This window comes from Stegostoma tigrinum, chromosome 14 (assembly GCF_030684315.1).
Source record: "Stegostoma tigrinum isolate sSteTig4 chromosome 14, sSteTig4.hap1, whole genome shotgun sequence".
Lineage (NCBI taxonomy): Eukaryota > Metazoa > Chordata > Chondrichthyes > Orectolobiformes > Stegostomatidae > Stegostoma > Stegostoma tigrinum.
The window spans coordinates 1710944-1730437 of NC_081367.1; the positions used below are offsets into that span (position 1 = coordinate 1710944).

The 19494-nt window shown below is 43.5% G+C and overlaps 1 protein-coding gene across 1 annotated transcript in view; it reads right to left on the minus strand.

Annotated features, from left to right (window-relative positions):
* Nucleotides 1–19494, minus strand: part of ky (kyphoscoliosis peptidase) — a 62356-nt gene that overhangs the window by 8940 nt on the left and 33922 nt on the right. The window contains exons 6-8 of the mRNA XM_059650930.1: nucleotides 17996–18113; nucleotides 13149–13337; nucleotides 11026–11216 (exon numbers count right to left, since the gene is read on the minus strand). Of these exons, the coding sequence (XP_059506913.1) occupies nucleotides 11026–11216; nucleotides 13149–13337; nucleotides 17996–18113 (498 nt within the window). The remainder of the gene's footprint in view (nucleotides 1–11025; nucleotides 11217–13148; nucleotides 13338–17995; nucleotides 18114–19494) is intronic.

Consider the following 19494-nt stretch of genomic DNA (forward strand, 5'->3'; position numbering starts at 1 on the left):
CCACCCAAGACATCTTTCCATCCCCACCCTTGTCTGCCTTCCGGAGAGACCACTCTCTTCGTGACTCCCTTGTCCACTCCACACTCCCCTCCAACTCCACCGCACCCGGCACCTTCCCCTGCAACCGCAGGAAGTGCCTCACTTGCCCCCACACCTCCTCCTTCACCCCCATCCCTGGCCCCAAGATGACTTTCCATATTAAGCAGATGTTCACCTGCACATCTGCCAATGTGGTATACTTTATCCACTGTACCCAGTGTGGCTTCCTCTACATTGGGGAAACCAAGCGGAGGCTTGGGGACCACTTTGCAGAACACCTCTGCTCGGTTCGCAATAAACAACTGCACCTCCCAGTCGCGAACCATTTTAGCTCCCCCTCCCATTCCTTAGATGACATGTCCGTCATGGGCTTCCTGCAGTGCCACAATGATGCCACCCGAAGGCTGCAGGAACAGCAACTCATATTCCGCTTGGGAACCCTGCAGCCCAATGGTATCAATGTGGACTTCACAAGCTTCAAAATCTCCCCCTCCCCTTCTGCATGCCAAAACCAGCCCAGCTCGTCCCCTCCCTCCACTGCATCACCAAACCAGCTCAGCTCGTCCCCGCCTCCCTAACCTGTTCTTCCTTTTAACCCCTCCTCCCACCTCAAGCCGCACCTCCATTTCCCACCTACCCACCTCATCCCGCCTCCTTGACCTGTCCGTCCTCCCCGGACTGACCTATCCCCTCCCTATCTCCCCACGTATACTCTCCTCTCCACCTATCTTCTCCTCTCCCCATCTTCGGTCCGCCTCCCCCTCTCTCCCTATTTATTTCAGAACCCTCTCCCCATCCCCCTCTCTGATGAAGAGTCTAGGCCCGAAACGTCAGCTTTTGTGCTCCTGAGATGCTGCTTGGCCTGCTGTGTTCATCCAGCTTCACATTTGTTATCTCGACATTTCTGTGGTGCTCTTCCCTGACAGCATCTGTTCCCAATTTATGTTACCCAGTTCTTGCCTAACTGAATTGTAGTTATCCTTCCCCCAATTGTAAATGTTACTCTGCCATATGTACCTATCCTTATCCATGACTTTCATGAAAGAATCAGTTATAGAATCCATACAGCATGGAAACAGGCCATTCAACCCACCAAGTCCACATTGACTCATCCCCCCCATCCAGTCCCTCTAACCTTGCATTTCCCATGGCTAATCCTACACATCCCTGGATACTATGGGCAATGTAACATAGACAATCCATCATCTTGACTGTGGGATGAAACCACAGCATCCAGCAGAAATCTACAGAGACACAGGGAGAATGTGCAAACTCCACACAAACAGTTGTCCAAGGCTGGAACTGAGCCCAGGTCCGTTGCACCGTGAGGCAGCAGTGCTAATCACTGAGACACCATGCCACCCAAGTTCCTCCACTCTTACTCAATTATCCAACATCTACTATTGGTAAGTAGAAATTTCCTCCAAATAAATACAGGGATGGTAAAATGACTGTTGTTAGTCCGTCTGACAAACTCCATTCAGCAGCCACTCAAACCATCCCTTGCCCTGGAAACTAAGGCTGCACCAAACTATTCACAACATTAACATCTGAGATCAACTTCTGAACGAGATGGAGTATTTCCACTATATGTATTGCCAGACTTCACCATCTCAGTTAATCCCCCGTAGGAACCCTCAACCATGTTTCTGTAACCTCCACATTCCAAGACACTCCCTCGCAGTAACTCATTTTCTACCTCACATAAACTTGAAATAATCTAAATCTATGCTTCCCTTACTGATACCAAATCTGTTCCCTGGGCTCACTGGCCCAATCTAGCATTAAAAACCTCAGCCTTGTTTTCAGGTCAATCTGTTGTCTCGCCCCGCTCAATGTATCAGTAATCTCCTTCAGCCTACATGCCCAACCTCTCAACATTTTCTTACTCTACTCTATCCATGGCTTCAGTACGCCAGACCCAGGATTTGGAATTCCCTCCCTGCACCTTTAAAAAGTGCCTCAAAACACCACCTTGACCAAACTCACAGTCTTCAGCCCACTATCTCTGTTTATGTGTCACTGTCTAATTTGCCTTTATATTGCTCCTGTGAATGGCTTTGGAGGCCTTCCAAGTGGAAATTGCCATTACAGGGAATTAAGGACAATAGAGTCAGAAATAAATAGGTTATTTTCAAGCTGGTAGGCTGTATCTAGTGTAGAACCTTGAGGCTTCAGCTTTGATCCTTACCAATTTATATCATTTATTAAAGACTTATTGGTTTAAAAAAACAATAAAGTAACAAGATCTGATGATGATTGAAAAAGAAGTAGGAAAGCAAGCTGTGAGAAGGACAGATTCCACAAGGTGAGAAGAGGAAGGGGGAAGTTGTGAAGTCAAATGTGAGAAGGGATCACAATGGCGAGCAAGAAGGCAGGGGGACAGCTGACAGAAGGGGTGCAAGAAGAGCAAGACAGTGGTTGGGTTGGTTTGGGATACACAGGGTGATAGTTTTGTTGGGCAGGGCTGCTGAGGTTTGGAAGGGAATGGGGAGAGTGGGAGCAAAGGGATTGTGGAAAGTAAGAGTGCAAAGGGATAACAAAAAAAGATAAAGGCATGAAATGAGGGACAGAGGGGGCAAGAAGGAGCAGTTCTTGAAATCAATACAAAGATAAAGGCAGATGAGACACAAGTTAACCCTATGTTTGGAAGAACATTCCATCCCTTTTGTAATCTACATTCCATCATCATGTCCACCGAACACACTAAAGTTACACTTTTAATTTGGCTAGGAATTAGTTTACAATGAAATTCTAAATATTATTCTCTCTACAAATGCACTTCAGACAAGAAATTGCAACAGTTCGTGTTTGATCTAATAAATCTTTATCACTTAATGTCATCAAATGGGACAAACAGGAAGAAGCAAAGAGGCGGGAAATAAAAATGAAAATAAAAGGGGCAAAAAGAAAGAGACGTTAATAGCAGTAACACTTCCAAACACCGTGGCAGTAATGTTTCTCAATATAGTGGGTGATTACAGGAATAAGCGAGAGTGGAGAAGGCCACACAACACATGTGGATGAGATACCGTCAGCTCTGCTCATAAACAGCAGTACCCTGCTGGTTACCAGACCAGAGAAACTGCTGTTGTCATTTTTATAAATGACCTGGATGAGGGCGTAGAAGGATGGGTTAGTAAATTTGCAGATGACACTAAGGTCAGTGGAGTTGTGGATAGTGATGAAGGATGCTGTAGGTTGCAGACAGACATAGATAAGCTGCAGAGCTGGGCTGAGAGGTGGCAAATGGAGTTTAATGCGAACAAGTGTTAGGTGATGCACTTTGGTAGGAGTAACCAGAAGGCAAAGTACAGGGCTAATGGTAAGATTCTTAGCAGTGTAGATGAGCAGAGAGATCTCAGAGTCCATGTACACAGATCCTTGAAAGTTGCCACCCAGGTTGACAGGGCTGTTAAGAAGGCATACAGTGTTTTAGCTTTTATTAATAGAGGGATTGAGTTCCGGAACCAAGAGGTTATGGTGAAGCTGTACAAAACTCTGGTGCAGATGCATTTGGAGTATTTTGTACAGTTCTGGTCACTGCATTATAAGAAGGATGTGGAAGCTTTGGAAAGGGTGCAGAGGAGATTTACTAGGATGTGACCTGGTATGGAGGGAATGTCTTACGAGGAAAGGCTGAGGGACTTGAAGCTGTTTTCGTTAGAGAGAAGAAGGTTGAGAGCTGACTTAATTGAAACATATAAAATATTCAGAGGGTTAGATAGGGTGGATAGGGAGAGCCTTTTTCCTAGGATGGTGACGGTGAGCACGAGGAGGCATAGCTTTAAATTGAGGGGTCAAAGATATAGACAGATGTCAGAGGTAGTTTCTTTACTCAGAGAGTAGTAAGGGAATGGAACGCTTTGCCTGCAACAGTAGTAGATTCGCCAACTTTAGGTACATTTAAGTCGTCATTGGACAAGCATATGGATGTACATGGAATAGTGTAGGTTAGATGGGCTTGAGATCGGTATGACAGGTCGGCACAACATCGAGGGCCGAAGGGCCTGTACTGTTCTGTAATGTTCTATGTTCTATGTATTGTTGACACAATGTTTTTAGGCCTCAACCTTGATTAATCTTTGGCTGAGATTCTTTGTATCCGAATAGCTCTCCTCTCCTACCAACAGGTCTAGTACTTGACCTGGTCCGTTACCAAGTACCAAATCCAAAGCAGCCTCTCTTCATGTTGGTCTATCTACGTACTGTGTCAGGAATCTTTTCTGAACTCACTTCACAAAATCTGCTCCATCTAAACTATTACAACTAAAAAGTTTCTAATCAATATTTGGAAAGTTGGGGTCACCCATGAGTACAACCCTGTGACTTCTGCACCTTTCCAATATCTGCCTCCCGATCCGCTCCTCTAATTCTCTGCAACTATTAGGGGCTTTGTAAAAACTCCCCAACAAAAGTGACTGCTCCTTTCTTGTTCCTGACCTCAACCCAAACTGACTCTGTAGACATATCATTGTCGAACTGCCTTTCAGTAGCTGCTATACGAGCCCTGACTAGCAATGCCATTCCCCCACCTCTTTTTCCATCCTCCCTATTTCTTTTAAAGCATCTAACTTCCAACAACCATTCCTCTCCCTGAGTTATCCAACTTTCTGTAATGGCCACAACATCATAGTTCCAAGTACTGACCCATGCTCTAAGGTCATCCCCCTTATTTCTGATATTTCTAGCATTGAAGTATACACACTTCAAACCATCTCGGTGTCTACAATTACGCTCCATCGATCACATCCGTAAACCACCTCATTCCCTGTTGTGTCTGTTGGAAGACCGAATACCTCATCCTATGAATTATAAATTTGGTTCCCCACCCACTGCCAATCTAGTTTAAAACCATCCCATAATTATGATGGTACAGACTCGATGGGCTGAAAGGCCTTTTCTGTGCTGTATGAATCTATGATTGACTGTAGTTGAATAGGGGTTATATAAGTGCAAGTTCTTTCTCCTTTCCTGCTATATATATATCTTGAAGGTGCATTATAAGAGGTGTATATAACGTGAAAATATTTAACCTATGACCTGGAGCTTTCTGAGAAACTACGTAAGGAGGATGTGAATTTCTCTGCCTGAGTTTCTTCAATCTTTTATGCTAATTCGGCAGAACCTCTGCTCATATCCTGTACTCCTTATTGACATAACCTTCACCCCTTCGCTCTCTACTGTGTGCAAAGTGTACATTTCTGGTTGCAGCAGCAGCACCTCGGAGCAGAGGTTTCTGGGAAGGGAGGGACCTTTTTTTCATCCCTCAGCTACATAAATAATTGTTGTCTAAACCTGAGATCCTACCCTTGTAGAGCCTCCCACCCATCCACCTCCTCTAATTTTATATGCCAGGGACAAATCAGGGTAAGCTTCTCTTTTTTTTAAACTTTCTGATTAGGGGAGTAGCAGGGATGGCAGTGCAGGTAGAGGAATGTTCCTCCTGCATGGTGTATGAGGTTAGGGACGCCATTAGTGTCCCATCCAAATACGTCTGCAGGAAGTGCACCCAATTCGTGCTCCTCCAAGGCCACGTTAGGGAACTGGAGCAGGAGCTGGATGAACTTCAGATCATTTGGGAGGCAGAGTCAGTGATAGACAAGAGTTACATGGAAGTAGTTACTCCTAAGCGTGAAGAAAGCTGGGTAACTGTTAGAAGGGGGAAAAAGCAGTCAGTGCAGGGATCCCTGTGGTTGTTCCCCTGAAAAACAAGTATACCGTTTTGGATACTGTTTGGGGAGACGACTTACCAGGAGCTTGCAGTAGGGTGCATGTCTCTGGCATAGAGTCTGTCCCTGTTGCACAGAAGGGAAAGGGGGATAGGAAGAGAGTGATAGTCATTGGGGACTCAATAGTTGGAGGGACTGATAGAAGGTTTACTGGGAATGAAAGAGACTCACGGTTGGTGCGTTGCCTCCCAGGTGCCAGGGTCCGTGATGTCTCGGATCGTGTCTTTGGGGTCCTGAAGGGAGAGGGTGACCAGCCCCAAGTCGTGGTCGACATAAGCACCAACGACATAGGTAGAAAGAGGGAGAGGGATGTCAGGCAGGATTTCAGGGAGCTAAGGTGGAAGCTGAGAGCTAGAACAAACAGAGTGGTTGTCTCTGGTTTGTTACCCGTGGCACGTGATAGCAAGGCAAAGAACAGGGAGAGATTTCAGCTGAACACGTGGCTGCAGGGATGGTGCAGGAGGGAGGGCTTCAGGTACATGGACAATTGGGGCTCATGCTGGGGAAGGTGAGACCTCTACAAACAGGGCGGTATCCACTTGAACCAGAGGGGCACTAATATCCTGGGTGGGAAATTTGCTAGTGCTATTGGGGTGGGTTTAAACTAGCTCAGAAGGAGGATGGGAAATTGAGGTGTAGTTCTAGTACACAGGAGGATGAGCATAGGGAGGACATAGACAGGACCTCACTGTCACAGGAGTGTGCTGGCAGACAGCAAGCTGGGTTGACGTGTGTCTACTTTAACACCAGGAGTATCTGGAATAAGGTAGGTGAGCTTGCAGCTTGGATAGGCACCTGGGACTTTGATGTTGTGGCCATTTCGGATACGTGGATAGAGCGGGGTCAGGAATGGATGTTACAGGTTCCAGGGTTTAGATCTTTCATTAAGGTCCATGAAGGTGGTAAAAGAGGGGGAGGTGTGGCTTTGTTAGTCAAGGACAGTACAACGGCGGCTGAAAGAACTTTTGATGAGGATTCATCTACGAGGTGGTATGGGCTGAAGTCAGAAACAGGAGAGGAGAGGTAACACTGCTCGGAGTTTTTTATAGGCCTCCGCAAAGTTCCAGGGACATGGAGAGGAGGATTGGCGAAACTATTCTGGGCAGGAGTGAAAAGAACAGGGTGGCCATTATGGGAGACTTTAACTTACCTAACATTGACTGGAAATGCTATAACTCTAGCACATCGGATGGATCAGTTTTTGTCCAATGTGTGCAGGACGGTTTCCTGACACAGTGTGTCAAAGGGCCGACAAGAGGGGAGGCCACACTGGATCTCGAACTTGGTAATGAACCATGCCAGGTGTTTGATTTAGTGGTAGGTGAGCACTTTGGAGAGTGTGACCATAATTCGGTTGTGTTTACTTTAGCAAAGGAAAGGGATAGGAACATACCACAGGCCAAGAGTTATAGATGGGGGAAGGGCAATTATAATGCGATTAGGCAAGACTTAGGAGGCGTAGATGGGGTAGCAAAATGCAGAGGATGGGGACAATCGAAATGTGGAGCTGGTTTAAGGAACAGATATTGCGTGTCCTTGATAGTTATGTCCCTGTCAGGCAGGGAAGAAGTGATCAGTTAAGGGAACCGTGGTTTACTAAAGAAATTGTATCTCTTGTTAAGCAGAAGAGCGAGGTTTATGTGACAATGAGACAAGATGGTTCAGATGAGGTGATGGAGAGTTACAGATTAGCTAGGAAGGATTTAAAGAGAGAATTAAGAAGAGCAAGGAGGGGACATGAGCAGACATTGGCAGGTAAATAAATGAGAGCCCTAAAGCTTTCTGTAGGTATGTGAGGAGTAAGAGGATGACTAGGGTAGGAATAGGTCCAGTCAAAGACAGAAGTGGGAAGTTGTGTGTGGACCCTGTGGAGATTGGAGAGGTGCTAAATGATTATTTCTCATCTGTTTTCACTGAGGAACAGGAGAATATTGTAGAGGAGATGACTGAGTTACGGGCTACTAGACCCGAAAGGATTAAGGTTAATAAGGAGGAGGTGTTATCAATTCTGGAAGGCGTGAAGGTAGATAAATCCCCTGGGCCAGATGGGATTTTTCCAAGGATTGTCTGGGAAACTAGGGAGGAGGTGGCAGAGCCTTTGGCCTTGATCTTTGAGTCTTCATTGTCTACATGTTTAACACCAGAGGACTGGAGGGTTGAAATGTTGTGCCCTTGTTCAAGAAGGGCAGTAGGGATGACCCAGGTAATTATAGACCTGTGAGCCTTATGTCTGTTGTAGGAAAAGTTTTCAAAAGGATTCTAGGGGATAGGATTTATAATCATCTAGCAAGCAACAATTTGATTGGAGATAGTCAGCATGGATTCGTCAAGGGCAGGTCATGTCTCACAAACCTCATTGAGTTTTTTGAGAAGGTGACCAAGCATATGGATGAGGGAAGGGAAGTTTGCGTGGTGAACATGGGCTTCAGTAAAGCCTTTGATAAGGTTTCACATGGTAAGCTATTGGAGAAAATATAGAGGCATGGGATTGAGGGAGATTTAGCAGTTTGGATTAGAAACTGGCTTTCTGTAAGAAGGCAACGAGTGGTGGTTGATGGAAAATATTCAGTCTGGAGTCCGGTTACTAGTGGTGTGTCTCAAGGATCTGTTTTGGGACCACTGCTGTTTGTCATTTTTATAAATGATTTGAATGCAGGCATAAAGTTTGCAGATGAAACTAAAGTCGATGGAGTGGCGGACAGTGTGGAAGAATGTTGCAGGTTGCAGGGAGACTTGGATAAACTGCAGAATTGGGCCGAAAGATGGCAAATGGCATTTAATACGGATAAATGTGAGGTGATTCACTTTGGGAAGAATAATAGGAAGGCAGAATACTGGGTCAATGGAAAGATTCTTGGTAGTGTGGATGTGCAGAGGGATCTTGGTGTCCATGTACATAGATCCCTGAAAGTTGCCACCCAGGTTGATAGTGCTGTTAAGAAGGCTTACGGTGTGTTAAGTTTTATTGGTAGAGCGATTGAGTTCTGGAGCTGTGATGTCATGCTGCAACTGTACAAAAGGCTAGTGCGGCCTCATTTGGAATATTGTGTGCAGTTCTAGTCACCCCATTACAGGAAAGATGTGGAAACATTGGAAAAGGTGCAGAGGAGATTTACCAGGATGTTGCCTGGTCTGGCACGCAGGCCCTATGAAGAAAGGCCAAAGGCTGAGACACTTGAGTCTGTTCTCATTGGAGAGAAAGAGGCTAAGAGGAGATTTAATAGAGGCATACAAGATGATCAGAGGATTAGGTAGGGTGGACAGTGAGAGTCTTTTTCCGAGGATGATGACATCAGCTTGTACAAGGGGGCATAGCTACAAATTGAGGGGTGATAGATTTGAGACAGATGTTCTTTACTCTGCGAATGGTAAGGGCGTGGAACGCCCTGCCTGCCAATGTAGTTAACTCAGCCACATTAGGGTCATTTAAACAGTCCTTGGATAAGCATATGGATAATGATGGGATAGTATAGGGAGAGGGGCTTAGATTAGTTCACAGGTCGGCGCAACGTCCAGGGCTGAAGGGCCTGTTCTGCGCTGTATTGTTCTATGTTCAATGTTCTATGTTCATGCAACTTTCCTGAACTCATGGCTATTCTGAGGGTAGCTTGAAACATCATGCCCTAAGCATTGAGTGCAAGAGCATTCAATGTTTTTGATGCACTTTTATTGCCTGTTTGCAGCAATATTTTCTAAAATTTTACTTCAAGGATCTCAAGTGTATTTTCTGAAACCTTGAATGAATGTTTATAGGATGGCTTACACTAAAATGTGAAATGCTTCCACAATTGTATTTTCTTAATTATGTTGTATTTAATGTGTCAAGCAGTAGCTGGCCTGAATTACTTAATTTGCATCAATAATTGGAGAAGACGAAATAAGCTTGTAACGTTAAGGCTGGATAGTTCAAACACCGTGTCTTTTGCAAGTTAAGATTTGCAGTGAATTTTGGTGCTATACCCAGTTGTATTGTTTAGGAAGTTCTACATCACTGCTTGTACATGTGTCTTTGATTTTGTAAAGAATTATATACGCATTTGTGGAATGGTTATGCTTTGTCCTTTCTACACATATTGTAAAATTATGAATAACCCTATTTTGGATAAACTAAACTAAGGCAAAGGAACCAGAAACAAAAACAGGAGTTGCTGGAAAAGCTTCTCTGGTATGGCAGCATCTGTGAAGAGAAATCAGAGTTAATGTTTTGAGTCAACTGGCCCTTTCTCAGAACAGATGGTGGCTAGGGAATTGTCGGTTTATATGCAGAAGATAGGGTGATGGAGGCGGTAAGGAGTAAGTGATAAGTGGAGAAAGAGCTCAATGAAACAGAAGAACAGTTGGATAGACAAAGGAGTGGATAATGATCTGGCTAAGAGGTTGAATAGCTATTACTGGGGACTGTTAATGGCTAACAATGGGTTGCGTCTAATAGTAGACTATGTAATCGCAAGGACTGGTGTGTGGGGCTGGGGTAAGGACATGGGAGAGCTCAAGCCATAAAACTGCTCAACTCGGTACTGAGTCGAGAAGGCTGCAGGGTCCCCAAGTGGAAAATGAGACGCTGTTCTTCCAGTTTGTGCTGAGCTCTGCTAGCTCACTACAGCATGTCAGAGACAGAGATGGTGTCCAGGGAGCAGGGTGGTGTGTTGAAGTGGCAGGCAAATGGAAGCTCGGGGTCTTTTCTGCAGACAGGAAAGAAGCCAGGCCTAAATTTCCACTTTAGTTGATTTCAAGAATAAACATGTCTTCTTCTATCAATTGTTACCTTTTGTGGTTCAAATACAAATCTGCCAGATATCATTTTTGGTGCAATTTTTCTTTCAGTCAGTGGGTGGAAAGCTGATCAATTGTGTTGAAAGATAAATCTCTAACTAGAGTGACTGTTGCTGAACTGTGCATTGATACCCTTACTCAAAATCTAGACATAACAAATTGTCAGTAATCACAAAACCTCCACTTTTCCTCATTCAGCTTCATTCATCGGCTCTCTTGCTGCTTTAATTCTTTCTTTCTCTTATTATCTCTTTTTACTTTCTCTTGTTCTGTCTTTTTCTATTCCTCCTTCAACCTTGTCTCTCTCCCTCTCTCCCCATCTTTCCCTGTTTTCTTGTTCTCTGTAACCAAATACCCCTTTGCCACCTTTCTCTCTTTCTCAGTCCTTCCCTTTGACTGTCTCTCTTTGTTGCAGCCCAATAATTTCATGTTTCAAATTATTGTACAATTCTGAGAACCGATACATGTCTTCATCATTTACCTGTGGACACCACCCGTACTTCGGGATGGATGTATGTCAAACCAATATCATAGAACTCTCCTGTCCTAAAGACCATATTTTCAAATATTTTGAGGGAAATCTTTGGAGAAATGAGCTGCCACTTTTCATCATTGGGGAAATGATTATTGATGAAGAGGGTAGGATGAGTAAAGAAATAAAATTCAACATACCTGCAATATAAAGATAGAGTATTTTAGAAATACATGGACTAAAATTCCCGAGTTGCAATGTGAAATAGCAGTCTCTATTTTGCTTTCAGAGGAGTTTGGGATCAGTGTGAGACTGTTTTTTAATCAATTTCATCACCTATGCAAGTGAAGCCATATCTCCTAATCATTCAAATACCTTTCATCAATGGTGCACATGACAGTGCAGAACTTTGGAGCTTTACTCAATGGGTGAGGGGAAAGGGGGGAGTCAATTACCTCAAACCCACCCACTCGCCCTAAGCTCTAAAACATCTGAATTTGATCATTGAGATCAACAGCCTGTCTAGAGGCTTCTTATAGATCAGTTGAACAGCTTTGTGGTGTTACATGTGCTCCTCAGGAGCACAGACTGTAACTCTTTTAGAAAAGGCCAGATAAATATGAAGGAGCTGTAAGATTGGGAAGCTAGCTGATAAGGAGGTTCAACTGCATGACGTAGCTGCATGGAACGGACAGTGCCAGTCATTTCTGAGGCCATGATCGGCTACAGGAAGGAATTACCATTGAAAGCGACAATATCTTCATACCTCATCGTCCTTCTTGGATCTCATCTACCCCTCATCCCTCACTAAGTGCTGATCTATACAATGCAAATTGTGTAAGCAGGCACCTCCATGTTCTGAAAACTACTCTTTTGCCTTCCCGCATTCAGGTCCCCAAGAGATGCTCCCTGGCTGGGAAGCAGAGAAACAGGAGACCAGAGCAGTGATGATGAACACCTAGCAATGACACACAACTTGACATCAGCAGTAATCAGTTCAGATTCTGATATCATGCCTATCTGACAGGATAACTTCAGAGTGGGATCTACATGGTGGTCAGATAGTAGGGATGAATGCCAGTAGCAAGGGCAGGCAACGGGGCCAACTGAGGTGCCACCTTGCCTGAGAGCAAGGTCAGACACAAACTTTGCTGAGGTGAATTTGAAAGAACAAATTGATGGGGCATTCTCTGCAAGAATGCTGATGGATTTGTCGAACTAAGTACTAGATGTCTACATGGGTGCACCCATGTCTGAAAAAATTGCTTTTTGCAGGGGTCTTGAAGACAGGACAAAATTCTTCAGCACACGTCACGCCACACTCTGCTCAACTTGAAACAACCATAGACAATTCCGAAGTCCTAAGGAATTTCAACAGTGGCCAGAATAAATCAGCAGCTGCTATCGTACAAAAAAAACCAGGAAGTAGCTGATGATCTCTTGCACTAGTGGGAACTGCAAGGGAAGTAGGAGGGGGTTAATGGAGGGATGGTGAGGAAAGGTAAGTGTGTTCTACTCCTTGCCGAGCTGATGCGCATTCAGATGTTTAAGGATCAGAAATACAATGTGGTGTTCAACTTAAAAATAACATCAGATCACATTGCCCTCTTAATCAACTCACAATTCATAAGTCCAGAATGGGCAATGAAGGCTACACTACTATAGGCATCCAATGTGATTTGACCCAAAGACGTGGGCACATGCTGTGGATGACTTTTTGGATCTTGAGTGCAAAGATCATTACCTGAGCAACAAGCATAACAACTTCAGTTTCTCATTTATACTGCCCTTCCATTTGGTAGAAGCAGTATGCCAAAGGAGGAGGTCCAGGGGGGTTACAATGCCAGGCACTGACAAATATCACAATCCAGTTTCAATGCAGTTCACTCCATCTTTAGAGGAAAGGGGTTGAACAGAGATAACTTACTTCCCACCAAGAGCCATGTTTCAGGTGGGTTTCCATGAATAACTGTGCCATTCTCTAATCATTAACTATGGAGCAACTTCGGCGAAAATTCTGCAAATGGTGCCCTGTTTCCATTCTTGGGCAAGATCAAAAAGGACCTCAATTCAGGAGAAAGATGAGAAGGCAGAAAGATAAGAACTTCGATGAATTGAAAATAAATACTAACTTGAAAGTAAACTTGGTGCAAGTCTCATTAATGTGGCCTGCCCCCCAAGTACTATCCAGAAGGTGCCACTTCCCATCCAGAAACACAGCATTCCATGCATGGTCAGCTTCTCCTGTGAATGTCTTCCCAACATCATAGTTGTAGCCTTTGGAGCATCCTTCAATTGTAGTACACTGTATACCTGCAAGACTAATTTGTTGGCATTTAATGTATAGTCAATCATTAGGCACATCCAGTTTATAATCTTTGTTTGAGAAACTTGTGAGGACTAACATAGATAGGGTTTGGTAACAATGGGGTTTGATTAAGGGGGAGAGAATTAAATCAGTTGCCTTTGCAATGTCAATTGGATTTTGCAAGCCCATAGGTTGTAAGAGAAGGGGATGATTTTGGACTTTGTTTATTTATTCTTGGAATCAAGGTGTCAATCATTAGGTATCCCACTTCTATCTGCCCTTGAGAAGTTGGTGGTGAGCTGCATTCTGGAAATGCAGCAGTCTTTATGCTGTAGGTGGACCTATGATGCCCTTGGTGAGGGGGAGTTCCAGGATTTTGACCCAGCACTAGTGAAGGAATGGCAATATACTTCCAAGTCAGGATGGTGAGTGGCTTGGAGTGGAACCTACAGGTTATGGTCTTCCTATGTATCTGCTGCCCCTACTGCTTTGATTTGTTGCATTTGAGATGATAGGCAATATACACTGTTGTCGAGTGGGAAGTATTCCATTACTCTCTTAACTTGTGCCATGTAGACAGTTTGGGAAAAAAAAAATGTAAGTTACTCACCACAGAATTCCCAGCTTCTGACAGTCACAGTAATTAAATGGGTGGTCAGTGATAATACCCATGATTTTGACATTGGGTGTTTCAGCAACAGAGTAACGCTGAATATCTAGCAGATATTCACTTATCAGAATGAATATTCCAAAGTATTGAGGTCCTAGTTAAAATTATGGATGGTCCAATGAGCTTTGAATTCAACATATTGAGGAGAGAAATTATGTAGTATGACTCTATGGGATCTGACCTGCTTAACAAAGGAAACTATTGGGAAGACTCAATGTGAATACTTTGCTTGGTGGTTCTTATTCTCTAATAAATGAAATTCTCTGTTCTGAAGAGGGGTCAGTGGACCCAAAACATTAACTCTGCTTTCTCTCCACTAACGCTGACAGACCTGGTAAGCTTTTTCAGCAATTTCCGCTTTTGTTTCTGATTTTCAGCATCTGCAGATCTTTGGGGTTTTTTTGGAGACAAAGCAGGATCAATGGACTGGCAAAATGAAGTGAAAGTGCATGAAATTCAACAATGGTTCCCAGAGTGGAACTGGACGTGGCCTTGCCCTAGGATATGATCATGTGTGGTGATCGTGGGAGGAGAGGTTACCTCGCAATGGACCAGAATGAGATTGGAGGGCCAGCAGAGTCTATGGTCAAACTAGAACAACAGTTATGGCACAAACTAGGGAAGCGATGAGAAATGGAATCCTTATGATCAGGGCGTTTTAGTGGTGACAAACAATTGAGAAAATAAATTGATAAGAGACTCAAAACAAGAAGACTTGGATATTTGGAAACAACTTGGTGTCTCCTCCGTAGCACAAGATTGGGAAATACCAGCCTGTACAGCAAAAGAATTTCTCAATGGAGGTTAAAAGTGAGACTCAAGCCTTGGCAAATTCGAAAAGAGACAGAGTGATCAAAAGGTTAGTGTAGACTATCCCACTGCAAGAAAAGTAATTTTTGAATATTCTCTTCATTCTCTCAGCCACATTGATGTGATTGTAGTGGCTTGATTAAAAAAAAACAGCTACTTTTCTACAGCGTGAAACATACTAAAGAGATATGCTTTTGAAAGAAATTGGTGATGTAGAAGGGAAGACAAGGAAGTAAAAGAGTCTATTTCAAAATGCCCTAACTGCAGAAAGGCTAGCACTGGGAGAAGCAATAGACATGGGGTTTCCTTTACTGGACTTAGAGAAGGAAATCCAAATTTAAGATATCCTAAGAAAAGTTTATCCTTTCTGTGTATATTTGTTCTCTTTGGGATAATATTCATTCAGAGAAAAGGTTGAGGATCAACTTTGTTACTATAAGAGGATATGTGAGAAAGGAAAGAGAATTCTAAACAAGAATTGGTTGACAAAAGTTGCAGAATATATTTTGCAAAAGACATGCTTGTTGCAAGAAATTAACAGCTGTCCTTGATGAGGGACATCTTGATTTATGATTGGTAAGAATTGTGAAAAACCATTGTCGTTCTTTGATTTCTTCTGTATGTTGAATATGTTAATCTATATTATAAAGCTTTTAGCTTAAAGAAACCGGTATCTGTTGTGGTTTGTTGATTATGTGGTACTGCTTGCAAGGACTGGGATTACGTATTATGAGTTACAGGCGCCCCGGGTGACCGTCTCTCTAAGAAAGACTTCTCCCCTTTACCATCAGGGACTTAGCATAGAACGTGTGACAGTCATGTAATAGGTGATGAAGATGGTCCCCACACTCCCAGGTCACTTGTCTTTCTTATGGCCCTGAGGACTCCGTGTTCCATGTATACATGGGCTGTGACAGGATATTGCACCTATTTCATTATTTGACAGGGATTTGTTTTGTAATAAAATGTGAGGCTGGATGAACACAGCAGGCCAAGCAGTATCTCAGGAGCACAAAAGCTGACGTTTCGGGCCTAGACCTTTCATCAGAGAGGGGGATGGGGAGAGGGAGCTGGAATATTCCAGCTCCCTCTCCCCATCCCCCTCTCTGATGAAGGGTCTAGGCCCGAAACGTCAGCTTTTGTGCTCCTGAGATGCTGCTTGGCCTGCTGTGTTCATCCAGCCTCACATTTTATTATCTTGGAATTCTCCAGCATCTGCAGTTCCCATTATCTTTGTTTTGTAATATTTGGTTTTATTGTTACCTCAAAAGCGTATGAAGTAGGTTGGCAGAGATACTGAGTTGGTAGCGAGGAGGCATGATCCATATAAAGTTGTGTCTTGTGAATGAACCAACAATCAAATACAAGAATGGTCTTGTTTAGTACTTCACCGTCTGGCTTGAATACATGTAATATGGTAATCTGCTTAATAGGACACATTGATAATAGCAAGGATGGCGGGGCTTCTGCCTTCATTTGAACTGCCCTTTACTGTATGGGTTCCTTTAGTTATGGGAAATTACAATCAGTGCATTGGCGTTTGTGGAGATCATTGTCTACCCTGTGCCACAACCAAAATGGCTTGCGGGATTTGTTGTGTTGAAATTGATGGAATAGACATGCAACCAGTTTAATTCCCTCATTTATGGGAGGATTGATACCAGGTTAATTCAAGGATTAATAGGAAAGTGAGGAAGGAAATTATATGAACAGAACTCTAAGGGAACATCACAAGGAGGTAAGGACAAATAAGAGTGCTGGAGAAGTCATTGGTAAAAGTCTGCAAGGAAAGAAAAGCGGGAAGTTAAACTTAATGTCTACCTGTTCAACCAAAGGCCCCCAATAATGTCAGAGATACTAATGGCAACAACCAGGAAAACTTTGACAAAATATCAAAAAGCAGCTGTAGCTGCTGAGTGTGGCCTCTGGTTAAAGCAACGTGTTGAGATGTTCACTGGAATCACTCCTACGAATGGTCTTGGAGCATGATACTGTTTTTGATTTGAATGAGTGACTTGGATTCTCACTACACGGCACAATTACATTTAAAGATGACAAGTTTGTGGCAGTTGCACTTTTAATCTCCCTTAATTTTCTTGTTTTTAAACTCAAATTGGCATCTTCTCTCCTAACGTTATCAATACCATCAGGGTCTTGGGCCTTCACAAAGGTAATTTTCAACAGTGAATGGTGAGGCAAGCAGAGAGACAGAGAGTTTGAATGTAAGGAGAAGAATTTCTGAGCATTGGTAGAATGCATACATTTAAGATTGGAGTAGTCAAATTTCAAAGATTCCATATGAGTACTGTCAGACAATCAATAAACTTTCAAGATATACCAGTGGGAAAGAGGCTGACCAAGGAAAGTTAAATAATGTCAGGCCTTTATTGGAAAATGAACAACTCCAGTGTGAAGGAAATTGAAAATGGTAGCTAGCAATCTTTGCTAATAAGAGGAAAGTTCTTCAGGACTATATTTCTAGATCATATCATTGAGCCCTATCCTGACTGATAATGGACCAGCAAAAGGAAAGTATCAGGGTGTGGTGTGATTTCCACTCTCCTCCAACTTTTGCGTTCTCCTATATCCTTCGTCATTGAAAAGCTAAGTTTGTATAATGACACTTGTTGCTAACACTGATTCAAAACAAAATCTAGTCCATGATGCGAGCACGTGATCAAGGCTGAAACTGCAGTGCAATGCTTAAGGGAATGTCGCCATGTCAGTGGTTATGACTTTGTATGCCACATTCACTCAGGTTGATGGTGATATAAAGCAGGAAAGTGATACTGAGGTCGACGATCAACCATAATCTAATTGCAGGGCAGAGCAGGTTCAATGAGTTGATTGGTCTCCCCCTGCCCCTATTTCCAATGTTTCTGTGGTGTGGCAACATTCAAAAAGAGTCACAGTAAACTAAAGGATTCATCACTTAGTGCTGTAAGGGCAATGGAATGAAAGAATTAACTGCCCATACAGCCTGAACGTGCTTCTGACCACCGAAAATTGCAGGTGAAATGGTGTATCATAGAAGGAATGAGGATGTTCCACAAACTCAGGACGTTGAGGAGGAAAGCTCATACAAACGTTAAAGAGGTTAGCAAAGAAATAGAGAGAGAGAGAGAGAGAAAGGGTAGTGCAGAAAAAGAGTGTCAGAAAAGAAAGCAAAAGTAGCGATGAAACAAAATTACCTGCACATTTCACAAAAGAGGCCTGAATATCCAGCACACACTGCTTTTCCAGACCTCAATACATTAATAGGGTCATCATGCTTCATGTCCTTGTTGAGAAATCCCTTCACGTCGTATTCTGAAAAGATATTAAAGCATCGACTACTACTTCTTGCAATTTTAACGAGCAATATTTGGTTTAAAGAAACGACCTTGTTCCACAGCAATCTGAAACTTTTAATAAAAGTTATACGCAAAAGCACCTAAAATATTGCCACCAGTAGAAAGGTCACTTGTTATTGCTACAGAAAGACAAGAGTCAGAAATCACACAACATCAGGTTGTAGTCTAACAGGTTTATTTGAAAACACAAGCTTTCAGAGTGTTGCCCCTTCACCAAGTGAAGTGAGGAGGAAGCACACAGAACACAGAATTTATTGGTAAAAGATTAATGGTCACACCATTGATAAGGATGTATTAAACAAACCTAAGATGTGCGCGCACACACACACACGCACACACACGCACACACACGCACGCCTAGTTGGAGGGAAGCTGTTGGAGGAGCAGCACAGAGTGAGTATAAACCTACCGGAGCTCCAGGCACAGTCGCTGCAAAAAAAACTGGAGTGACATCATAGGGAGGCTGTGACCTGATTGGCTGGTAGGAAATCTGCACTAAATTTGAAAAAGAACACAGCAAAGATGTATCAATAAATTTAATTAACTCAATAAAGTAATAAATAAGTAGAGATGGCTGGTCAGGTGATGTGCTGTTGCTGTATAATGTGGGAGCTGGCTGATCCCATTGCAAATGGTGGTGGCCAAATCTGCAGCAAGCGTTGGCTGCTCGAGCAACTTCAGCTCAGAATTGATGAGCTGTAATCTGAGCTTCAAACACTGTGGCACATCCGGGAGGGGGAGAGGTACCTGCATGCTGTGTTTCAGGAGGCAGTCATACCTGGTAGATTAAGTACTTCAAATTTGGTCAGTGGCCAGGGACAGCAGGAGGTGACTGTAAGTGAGGCAGGGAGAGGGATCCTGCAGCCAGGAACAGAGGATCCTCAGCTCTTGGCCTTGTCCAACAGGTACAAGGTACTTGCGCCCTGTGAGGATGAGGAAAGGGCTGTAGGGAGGATGAGCCAACTGACCTTTGCACCGTGGTACAGGAGGCCATTCAAGAAGAGGGAGCAAAAAGACAAGTGGTAGTTGTAGGGGATTCTATTAACAGGGAATAGATAATATTGTTTGTAGGCAGGATCAAGAGTGCCGCATGGTGTGTTACCTGCCCAGTGCTAGGGTAAGGGATATCTCTGTTTGGCCTGAAAGGATATTGGAGTGGGAGAGGGATGATCCAGTTGTTGTGGTTCACAACAGAACAAACAACAATATACAAGACTAGAAAAGAGCTAGGAACAAAATTAAAGAGCAGGTCCTCAAGAGTTGTAATCTCTGGGTTACTGCCTGAGACATGCAAAATGGCATAGGGACATGAAAATAAGGGAAGTAAACATGTGGCT